Source organism: Aythya ferina (assembly GCF_964211825.1).
Source record: "Aythya ferina genome assembly, chromosome: 1".
Lineage (NCBI taxonomy): Eukaryota > Metazoa > Chordata > Aves > Anseriformes > Anatidae > Aythya > Aythya ferina.
The window spans coordinates 31,908,761-31,920,769 of record NC_140296.1 but is presented as its reverse complement, the minus strand read 5'-3'; the positions used below and the strand labels follow the sequence as shown (position 1 = coordinate 31,920,769).

The following is a 12,009-nucleotide window of genomic DNA, read 5'->3' as shown; positions in this document are numbered from 1 at the left end:
TGTTAGCCTAAATTGATAACAATTAGTATATGCTCTTTATGTGGTATATGCTAAAGGAATGATGGACAAATGATACAGAAAAATGCAGAAAAAATATAATTATTTTAAAATCTTTCTACCTCAAATTAGGGCAAAAAATTGAAGGTTCAATTCAACCTCCCACCGCCAAGGAATGGAAATATTTAAGGAGGTGGAGGCTTTCCCTTGTGAATGTCTAAACAAAGCATTTGAATCAAAATCTGTATGTTTCAGTGTGTCCAACATAGCCAAAATATTTTGCTCAGAAAAAGAAGGCATGTGTTGCTATTTTCAATGCACTTCATGTAAAAAATGTCAATAATGAAACATTCACTTTGTTGAACCAGTTTTCACTGAGTCATTAAGGGCAGGGAACAGAAGAGACAGAGGGATATGAGGCATCTTTGAACACAGCATATACAGCAGACTACTGAGAAATTCAAACCCAAATGTCTAGACTAAGTGGAAAAACCTGAAGAAAAAATAAGCACACAACTTGGAACAAAGTCAAAGTCAGGATGAAATGAAACACACCCCCAGGCTGTGCTGGAGATGTTTTGATGCCTGTTCCCAAGCCAGTTGTGAAGACCTGCCTCTGGTAAAGTCTTGTCCCAAACCACTGTCCCCTTCTCCCAGGGGCCAGATGACCACAGCTTATTTTAGTGGGCTGCTCCTCTACCTATTCTCTAAGTTTATCCTTGCCTTGGGCCTGCCTGCAGTTCCCTTGCCCCTCTGCAAATGTGGCAGCATCTTGCTGAAATATATATATATATATATATATATAAACTCTCTGATTCTGACATTTATCCTCAAATTCCATATCAGCTTTGACAGAATTACATTTTTCAGAGAAATACTTTGCCTGTGATTTTCAACCAGTTCAGCCAAGCAGCGCAGAGACCTTGGTAAAACTGGGCTCTTCAACCTGGTGAGCAGAGCTCACGCAAAGGGAAATCATGTAGGGCAGAGCTCATCAACAAGCATGAATCTGTCCCTGTCACAGAAACCAAATTTGGCATTTTGTAGCCCCAAAGGACAGGCCTGATCTGAAATTGCATTGCAGCTTTCATTTAGAGCGTGTAGGATCTGATTTCTGTCTTCCTTATCCAACAAGACCTTAAACTTAAGTAGGCTGTTGTAATCTTTGGGGGCCTGTACTAGCTTTCCACTAATAGAAACCAAGTTTTGAACACCAGGGGATGAAATGAGGTAAATGCAATTGTCTGTCTATTTAGTCACATGTATACGTTTTAGGACATGTGAAACCAAAAATGGGGCTGAGGGCACAGCAAGAACCTGTCTGAACTTCAAGATAGAAGGGTACGTACAGCGCTGGAGCTGAAGGAGAAGCTTGAAGGGGTGTGTTCCTAGATATGAGTTTTAAGTTTTCATGGTTCAACAAGGTGCTAGGATGACGTATATTTAATATTTGGCCACTTTTGCCTCAAAGCCCTCAGTGTGGCCACAGCCAAAGAGACTGGATGTCAAGAGGTACAAACCACCACGTCGTGAGATCCTGCAGCGCATCGTGAGGAAAGGAGGGGAGCTGGCTAATATTGCTTTGACACCACTTCTTAGTGCACAGCCCCTTGTGGGATGACATTCCTTAGCAATATGTCACACCTGGGGGTAAAGGGAAGGAGAACAAACATCCTTGGACAACCACGTACCATTTCTCACCATCAGCTTTAGAAAGCTGTCTTCCAAAAGGCAACATTCTCAAAGTCATCTTGTTTGCTTCCTTCTGAGGTTAGTCTTACAATGAGGGCAGTTCATCAACAGACCACTGATAAACTTATTATCAACACAAATAGTTCCTTTTTCTACTGCTGGAAGAAAGGCAGCAATCTCACTTCCCCAAATGAGCTATACCACTGTGGCACTCCTTTGGGCCTGGCTTAGGGGTGCAGCACAGGATTAATGGGATTTTCTATAGGCTTAGTGAAATACAGATAGCACTTCACCTTTTTTTTTGGCAATAGTGCACATGCTACTTTTTCTAAACTGCCAATGTATTTTGCAAAAGTTAGAGCTCAGGTGGCAGCGTCCCAATTTTCTGTACGAAAGCTGTAAGTTGTGAAGAAAATGAATGCATCTCTAAATACAAGAAATACAATTTCCTTTCTTCTTTCTTGTGAATTCTGCTTTTCTGATGTTGGGAGTTATCAAGCAGGCGACCCAGAGACTAGGTTTTGCGATCAAGCCCGATAGCTGCAAATTCCAAAGGGCAGGCTGGAATGAAAAGAAATATAGAAAAGCTGGAGGGAAAGGCATCGTTTCAGATGGTGACTGAGCTTCATTTCCTAACTTCTCTGCAACCCTCCTCTTTCACATCTCCTGGCCTTCTGCAAGGAGGGGAAGAAAGCAATAAGTGAAAGCGTTGAGTTTGTAGGAGGTACGAGCTCCACTCGAAGAGCCGTAACACATTGGCTGGTGTTCAAGGGTGCGCTGGTAACTAGTAAACTGAGAAGACTAGGAGCGTACACACTGTGGATTAACAACAGGCTCAGTGGAGGGCAGAGGGATCCTGCTGCTCCACGAGGCATGGTGGCCCCACACACACGGGTGGCGTGCGGTGCCAGCCACCTCACGGCCTGTTTTAGCACGGGGGCCACCACAGGTGCCTCTGGCCCTGGCCTCGATGCCCACAGAGCCCCTCCGTGGGCAAGGGGCTGCCCACGAGGGGCTAAAATATGAGTCCCCTTCCGTCCTACATGGCCAAGGGGCTCCCCCCGATGCCTCCCGGTCCCCCTTGGGCTGGGGGCGCGGTGCGAGGGGCGGCCCGTCGGGGGGCTCCGGGCACCCAGCACCCCCCCCAGCTCCCCTTGGGGGGGCTGTGGCCAGCTCCGACGGCCGGAGCAGCCTCCAACCGGCTTATACCCGAGGCGACCTGCCCCTAATCCTCGGCTCTTCCCCGGGGAGGGGGCGAGGAGCCCGGGGCGGCGCCTGGGGCCAGAGGGGGGGCCGGGGGAGAAAAGGGAGGAGCGGGGAAACGGGGTGGGGGGGGAAACGGGGTGGGGGGGGAGGAGGAGGAAGAGTGGCGGTGGGGACGTGCAGGGAGCCGGAGCGGCGGAGGCAGGAGGGAAGGGCTCTCCCCGGCGAGGTTTGGGCTACCTGCTGCGGGGGGGATGGAGGAGCACGGCCACCCGTACGGCGCCCGCAGCCCCGCCTGGGAGGAACTGGTAGGTACATGCATGCCTCGCAGCGCACAGGCATTTCCTACCCGCCTTCCTGCCCGCTTCCCTATTGTTCAGCAGGGCTGTCAGCCCTGTCCCCGCTTCCCCCCCGTCTTCCCTCCTGCCGGCCCGGAGCCCCGCCGGCTCTCGGGGAGCTCATCGGGGTGCCCCGAGCCTTCCCTCAACTTTACCGGGGTTAAACGGAGCAAGGGGGGGCGGGGGGGGGGCACCGCTCAGCCGCCTCCTTAGCACGGCGAAAGCACCCCGTGAAGGGACAGGGAGGAGGTTTCCAGAAAGAGACACTTTTAAAATTTCTCTTTTATTATCGTTATTATTAAAATTTTGCAGCCAGGCCACGGCAATCGTACAAGCGTCGTGTATCGGCCGAGCTGCGCTTGCTTACGGCGAAGCAGAGCCGGGCTGGGGTGCCCCGCGGTCACCTCGCCTCACAGGGCACGGGCGAAGGGGGTGCCACCAAACTGGGGTCCCCAAACTAGCCGGGAGGGAGCTGGGGTGGCTTTGGGGTTTGTTTGAGCAACTCGGAGACCCTCCTCCCAGCCCGAAGGAAATCATGTCACCGGCATCCTCAGCGGGCGATAAAATCAGATTTCCCTTCTCGGTGTCGTCTGGTCCCGCTGTTGGGTTTTTCTCCATTGTGCAAACACACGCACACACTCACCAGGCAGGGAGGGCTAAAAATAGGCTTTGGGTGGCCACTCGGGAGATTCCAGGCTATCCGAGAGGTCAAGGCTAGGCTGGCTCTGGCCCTGAACTTGGGGAGATGGCGTGAAGCACGCACCCACGCCACTGCCAAGCTCCCCCTTGGATGGTTGTGCCTTTTTTTTTTTTTGACATCTCACTGTATGAGTCCAGGGCTCCTGGGTTTACTTGTAAACCCAGTTTTAAACAGCAGCTGTGGGAGAGCCACACTTTGGCTGTCCCAGCCTGCTCGCTCTGATCCCTGGAGATACCCACGGGGAACTAAAATCACCCCTTTCCCGACTAGGATCTGTAGCCCCGTGCCCTCCCGAACACATTTTTACTGGCCTCATTCTTATTGTGAAGTTCAACATCCCCCTTCACCGCCCTCTGCAGTCCTCAGCCCCCGAAGCTGCTGCCGGAGATGCAGCTGTGATAGGGAAAACAGCTGTATGCGTGTTCCGGTAATATGGAGCTGACACCAAAAGGATCACGCAAAGGCGAACCCGAGATTTTTGCCTGGGGAGACGAAGACACCGTGGGAGGAAGGCGGCGAATCTGATTCCCCGCGAACGCGTTATCCTATTAAGCAGTGACATTTAAATTGGCTGCCGTCATCCGAAACTCAGATGAAACTCGGGAGGCAGATGGATTGCAGCCCCTCCGCTTGGAAATGCGGAGTCCTGGCTGAAGCATCCAAGCCCGCTTCCTTCTGTGCACAGGGCTCAGATAAACAAGGAGCACATCTTTTATCTTTCCTATTTTCCCCCCCCCTCAGCCTCCCCCTCCCCCCAGTAGAGGACAGGATTTGGGTCATGTTTATCATTTCATTGCTGCATTTGTTCAGAGTACACACATGAATGCAGTTTTAAGGTTAACCACTGCACTAATTTCCTTTACAAGCCTCAAATTTCAGCTAAAGCACTCAGTTCTCTACCTGGTAACCTGCTGGTAAAATACATAGTCTTTGTGGCAAGAGCCACATCGTTCTTCTTTGTATAGATGATCTGCTTTTAAGTGGGCTTTTTATTATAATGGGGACAAAGGGAGATTTAGGTGAAGATGATGAAGAAAAAAAAAAAAAAGTGCCCAGACCTCTCCCTAGCTCTCAAAACACAGAAAAAGAGCAACAGGAGAGGTGAAACTTTTGATTGCAGTTTATGAATCTGTGCACGGTAATTACCTATGCAAATTGTCAGGAGTCATTTGGAAGCACTGTTCCTACAGCTGTCCTGAGAAATAACTGACCGACATCAAATGGAGCCGCAGCTTCTCCTTTGAAAATGTCAGGGTTGAAATTGTCTGTGTGAAATTTCAGACATCTATAAAATCCTCTCCTTAATTCAGGGCTCACTTTTGAATAGACAACCTTCTCCTGACTTCAGTTGGAGTGGCATCAGGCCCTCCATGATGTAGCTAAAGAGAAGTAACAGAAAATGTAAGTGTATCATCCTGAACTCTTCAAAGGGAGATGCAGTTTCGTACTCAAAATACACATAATATATGTTACAAAGTTCTATACCCTACTTTCATGTTTTATATTGGACCTGAGTCTTGACTTTACCTTTCACCTTGAAATCCATAGGTGCGTCCTAACACATTTTCACAGCAGCTCTTTCTTTACTGTGCTGACCTCTGCTGTTTTACACCTTTTCAAACTGGAGCATACAAAACAGTTTTGTAACCTAGAGGTTGCTGAATGGTTTCAGCTACTCCCAAAACACAGACACTGCTGTAAATACCAGCAAAGTAGTTACTCTCTTCAACAATGGTATGCATACATTTCGTTATATTTTGGCTTCCCCTTTGGTAAGTAAGGAAGCCAAGTAAGAACAACATAGCTAACTTGATCTGCAGAGGGAGTGCAGACAGGCAGATCTGAAATTAATTTGCTCAGTATGGTGAGCCCGGTTAAAAACTATAGTTTTCATTAACCATCAAAATTAGCAAAGATTCAATAAAATCTTTTAAACAGGGCGTTGCCAACCTGACACATATACTATTATTTGTCCAACTCCCCTCAAAACAACCTTCTGAGGTGGAGAAAAAAACATATTGCCCTTCAGTTTATAGATGCCAAAGTGACCTAGAGAAAAAGAGGTAAATATGCCTATTATGCCAGGAATCAATATTAGAGCTGGAATCATTTTTTGTTCCTGGAATCAAGTGATGCGTTAATCTGCATTAGAAACTATAATCTCCAGTGCAGCTGGAGCGTATGTGTATTTGGATTTTTTGTACATTGCATATGCTTTTTAGCGACGCATATGCTATTATCAGCACTGGAAGCTGTTCAGTTAAAACATTCTCACAGTGCATGTATTTACCCAGCACTTTGGAATTCGTTGAATATAAAGGGCAGATCATCTGCTGATATCAATTGCCGTAGCCCAAATGATGTCAGTGGAGCTGTTTTGTATCAGTTGAGAATCTCCCTTTAAATGCCAAGCTTTCTCAACTCTTTTCACATGCTTTAGGCAGGACATTCAAGGAAATTATTAAGAAGCATGAAACTGAGGATGTTAAATGAAAGACAAAACATGTGCAATTATTGGATGTGTTTTTAAAGGCTACATCTAGCCCTGTATTCTTCAAGAGCCTGACTCAGAGCTTACAGAAGTCTAGAGGATTTTACTGGTGCCATTTGTAGCACCGTACTCATAGCTATACTCCCCGAGCTGAAATCTGCTATACGCTATTTCTCATATTGCATCTGACATCAATCACTTGGGTAAGTCACTGCTGAGAGATGCAAGTGGTGGAAGTCAAGTTGGCAGTCCTTATTCAGGCAAAGTCCCATGGATATCTCAGGCAGCTTCACCTGGTTAACGACTGAAACTAGACCCTGAGGATGTATTAATGCCTTTGAAAAGCAGAACTGGTCAAAACAGTGAGATCTTTAAAGCTGTCCCTGTGCACAGACAACACATAGATTTGTAAAAACACCTTTCTACACTAATGTGACTGAATAACTCGAGTACTTTACCCCACATTTGGTTTTCTCTGATTTGAGACACACTGAAAAAACTAGCTGATGGCAGATTTTAGCACCTAGAATTTTACAAATTCCCTACATACCTTGCAGAAACCGTATGTAGAAACCAAACTGTACTTGTGGGACATTTCCTACATCTGCAGATCTGGGTTGTTACTACTCAGCTCTCCCCATGAAGTGACGAGAGAACATTTCCAGTACTTCAGTTCTGAAGTTTAGCAAGATACGATGAAAGAGACTCACTTTCAAGTGAAAGGCTGGTGCCCTCCCCCTTGTAACTGATTTTTTTTCTCCAGCCAGTGGAGAGGAACACGACAATGGGGTAGCCCATGCAAGGACTTGTGACCCCCCCTGCACAGTGCAGGAGCTCGAGTTGTTACTTAAGAACATGAACAGAAGCTGGAGAACTGTATTTATTGCCCATTTCACCTACAGATACTCATTTAACAGGTTTTAGGTATTTGAGGAAAAAATCTAAGCTGTCTATGCAGATATTGAAGGAGATCTGCAGCTCCTCCAGTTGCAGTGCCACTTGATCGAGTGTGGCAGGTACTGTTATATTAAAACATGCAAATTATGAACTTGTTTCTATTTTCCCAGTGTATTACCTACCGTATGAGAAAATAATGCATTTACATCCATTGCTAAATGGTCCAATGTTTTATAAAATTCAAGATGAGTTTTTGAATTAGCTTGCAGCGTAACAAAATGTAAAATTGGTTTGAAAACAAACCAGATTAGAGTCTTGTTCAGGAAAATAGTAATGCCATGTACCTATTATTCCAAAAGTCCATCGGAAAGCTGTTTTTAGAAGTACACTTTAACCACTCACTGTTTGCAGGATCAAGGTGTGAATATTGAAGGAACAAGCAACAAAATTACATTTCATTCATTTGTTCATTCAAAAAAAAATAATAACATATATATATATAAATATATATATGTGTATTACCCAAAGATGCAAATTTAGGGTCACCAACAGGGTCAACTTTATGATCATCCCAAGTTCAAAGGTAATAATCCAAAATTACATATAATATCTCTCCTTTTCACCTTATTTTTGGAAGGTGAAATGTCTACTTGTATACAATTTTGCATGTAATTTTGCATAGGATGTTAGCCTTGTGACAGATACACAGCTGTCACATACACGATAATTTTGAATGCTGTTTTAGTATGGGAACAAATTTAACAGTGATGGAGTTGTTCATCTAAGTGCTGTTTAATTCAGTTGGATTAAATGGAGCTAGTGAGTGTTGCAGGCATCCTATTAGCACTAAGTGTTCCTCAAATCACAGTCTCAATCCTATGCAGTACGTGTTAGCGTTAATTAGCAAACCTGGTCTTGTCATCGACTTGCAACATTCAATTGTCATTTACCTTCAAAAGGCTCCGATATTTCACCATTAATCAATACGGAAAATTTAATCTATTTTGAGATACAATGTCAGTGGTAAGACTTGGGCCCTATTATATTGTAGTAATAAAAGTAGGTTATACTGTCAAAACTCTAAAATATACCTTAATAGTAGTGACCCTACACAGAGAAGTGGAGTAGGACCTCGTTGGAACTACCTGATGCAGTGACACAAAACCAAGACACAAAAACAGCAAGGCTTCATGGAAACATTTAATTTCACCTGCAATGAATAGGAGTCCCAATAAAGGAAATGGGATGTTCCAGTCTATGAAATTAAGCTCGCAGCAAAGTATTTGCACTGTAGGATAGGTTGTACGTTTTGGCTTTGTTTCTCATCAGCTTCTTCATGTTTAGGTACTGCGGCACTTGTACTAGCATATTAGAGATGTCAGTTCCCTTTCTAGAAATATAAATAGAATTGTGGGAATATAGAAGCCACAAGTATTGATTGCTTTCTTATGTTTAATCCAGTCCGTGCACTCGAGATCTGTGCATCTTATTTAGCATCGCTGTGATTCAAGTGCTTATTTTGAACACTGACTACATGCAAGCCACAATAATTTCCAAGTCCCACAATTCAGAACATGTGGTGACAAGGCTGGATCGTGCAAGCTGCCAGATCGGAGATGAACAGGGAAAAGTGACCCTTTGTGTATTCCCCCCAAAAAGGCTACTCTTAAAGCAGTAATTGTAACAATGGAGTAAGAAAATTAAAGGGTTATGAGGGAACAAGGGGAAAGCAATCCATGAGTTTGTCCAGTGCTTGAAAGATACGGGTGGTGGTCACACACCTCCATGCCACAGAGTGGATGGGGAGTACGGATGTATATACGGCCATACACCCCGTTCCAGGTTGCTGCCCGTGCTCCCTGCAGCTTGCCCCCAAATTCCAAAATAGCGTCCCCAAATTCGGAGCAGGACGGTTCCCTCTCCTCATGCCAGGAGGCAGGACGGTCACCACGTCCCACTTGGAGGCGAGGTGCCCCCATTCCGCCCGCCGCCTCCTTGGCAGAGCGATAGCGGGGGGCCGCTCTCCTTCGGGCACACCTCGGCTCCACGCACCTGGGCAGGTGCCTCAGCCACCAGGGACACCCGCCACGAGTGTCCCAAGGGGAAAAGGAGCCCTGAGGCCACCCGGCTGTCGCCCCCGAGGGCTCGCAGCGGGGCTGAGGGCGCGGGGGGCCGGGCCGGCGGAAGATGGCGGCCGCGCTGTCGGCGCCCGGCTCTTCCCCGGCTCGGTCCCCGCGGCCGCCTCCGTCCCCTCCCCTCTGCGCCGCCTCCTTCCCCACCCTCCCGTCCCTCCTCCTCCTCCTCCTCCTCCTCCTCCTCCTCCCCGGGGAGGGGAGCGGCAGCGGCTGCCCTGGCTGAGCCGGGCTGGTGTGCTTCTCTCTCGGCAGGAGTCCGGGAAGATGGCCGGGGCCGAGGCGGGGATGAGCGGCGGCGGCATCCAGCAGCAGCAGCAGCCCCAGCAGCACCCGGCGGCGGTGGGAGCGGCGGTGGGGGCAGCGGACGAGTCGTCGGACAGCGAAGGGGAGCACGAGGGCCCCCAAAAACTCATCCGCAAAGTGTCCACCTCGGGGCAGATCCGCAGCAAGGTAAAAGGAGGGAGGCAGCCGCCCAGCCCCGCCGCCCCGGGGGCCACTTCGGCCGCCCCGGGGGCAGCCGCCGCATCCCGAGCGCATCCCTCTGCCCCCCGGGGCGGCGGGGGCGAGGCAGCTGCGCCTCTTCCTTCCTTCCCTCCCTCCCTCTCCCCTCCTCCCCGGCCAGCTGTTTTGGCCACATCTGTCCCCGGCTGGCAGGAAGCCCCCCGGGGCGGCGGGGCCGCGGGGCCGGAGGGGAAACCGCCTGCCAAAAGGCGGCCGGCAGCCTCCCCGCCTGCCTCCGGGGTGTGGGGGAAGCGGCGGCTGCCTCCCTCCTGCTCCTCTTCCTCGGCGGCATCCCGCCCTGCACGGCTTGTCCTGCACCCCCGGAGCCAGGTCCCGACCCGGTTTGGGAGCAGGAGGGGCCGTGCGAGGCAGGGGGAGGCAGCGCTGCCTCCGGGCTGTAGGTGCGAGGGCGCCCAGCAGCTGTCAAAGTTGCTCTGAGCAGCGGCTGACTCGGGGTAGGGGGGGGAGCTGCTCCCCCAGGGGAATCCTCTGCTCAACTTTTGGGTGGCGGGCACATCGCTTTGCAGCCTCCCAACCCCATGAGGTTAACGCGCACGTGTTTAGAAGTAGACAAGTTACGAGACTGCACTCGCACGGGAGGCTCCCGTAACCTCCTGCAACCCCTGGTCCACGTTCTCCGGATGCCCCGTTGGGGTTAGCTCAGGAAGACGACTGTTTCTTTTCCTAAGTATCAGTGGAGCCTGTTTTTAGGGGCTGAGTGACTCCGTACAGGCCCAGACAGATCGCACTTACAGCTTGATTTCTACAGGTCATGTGTTGTTTCCTTTACCCGTTAAAGCCAGCAAGGATCTGCCTGTGATTCCTGCTGGTTTGGTGCTGTGCTTTCACCCTGCTTCACATGCCACATCCCGAGTGCTGGCACCTTTCAACAAGAAACATTAGTTGTTTAATAGTTTCTTATCCCATTATGTAAGGTGGAAGGCAATTTTTTCCAGAAACCTTCTAAACACAACGTGTCATCCCCCTTTGATTGCTAAACGTTAATTTTGCAGTTGCAGATGTTAGGCCTGGCTGGAGGGTTACTATAGTAAATAATATACAACTGTTACATTGCGTTGAAAACACAGCCAGGCACCAACTTTCATCTTTAACACTGCTTCTGTGTGCCGGTCTTCAAAACGTTTTACAAGTGACAGAGCGGGATGCTTTTTCAACTGTAGTAGTGCTAAGTGTATTCAAGGGTTTGCTCTCATAGAGGCTGGTGCTTGTGTAAAGAAAACGTGGGGATTATGAATGTTATTGAAACAGTTTTCTGAGCGTGAAGTGCCAATGAATTCTTGCCAAGTGTTATGGGTTGGTGGGATATTCTGTGACTGAGGGCTGTGAATGAGTGCCAAACTGTCATCTTCTGAAGTTTTAAGGCAACTCTGAAAGTGATGATTTTGCTTATCTTAGTTCTGTTTCTGTGAATTGGATTTGTATAGGAAAAACTGGCTACTGGCATAACTGGTTAGTACCTCTTTGTAAAATGTTGCTTTACTGGTTGCAATTTACAATAATATGTAACCAAGACTATAAATAACTTCCCATTTAATTAAAAGTGATATATCTTTGTTAAAGATGAGACCCGGGTTAAATAATTCAGTAGCACTTTATTTTATAACTCACGATGCATTATTTAAAAGTAGCTATATTTAGACAGACAACTCCCATTTAGTTTAAGGGTGTTGCATGTTTGCTGTTGTAGTAGTTGGTGATCAGTGGTTACATGAAACCACTAGAGCAAGGAACATCAGGGAACTGCTCTTTTACCCAGCTAGTCCCTTTCATTCAAATTAGATTTGTTAAGCTTCACTTACCCTGTGAATGTGTTTGTAAGCTAAGGTTTTAATTAAACGGATGGGGTTTGTCTTACAGCTAAGAATAGACTTCTGAAAGAACCCAAAACATGTATATTACATTTATCATTGATGTTCGTGGGCCATTTAACACAGCGCCGTTTTTCTCTGGAGGTTGCTTATATACTTACTTGAAACATTTCAGCAACGTGGTATTGATTCCTTAGCGTAGAACAGTACCCAAAAGTCTCTGCTG

At 47.9% G+C, this 12,009-nt stretch overlaps 1 protein-coding gene across 2 annotated transcripts in view; it reads left to right on the top strand.

Moving 5' to 3' along the window:
- Nucleotides 1-3,104: 3,104 nt before the first annotated feature.
- Nucleotides 3,105-12,009, top strand: part of DGKH (diacylglycerol kinase eta) — a 173,618-nt gene continuing 164,713 nt past the window's right edge. For both annotated transcript variants that reach the window (XM_084530251.1, XM_084530250.1), the window contains exons 1-2: nt 3,105-3,200; nt 9,706-9,903. In XM_084530251.1, coding sequence (XP_084386377.1) covers nt 3,147-3,200; nt 9,706-9,903 — 252 coding nt within the window. In that variant the 5' untranslated portion in view covers nt 3,105-3,146. The remainder of the gene's footprint in view (nt 3,201-9,705; nt 9,904-12,009) is intronic.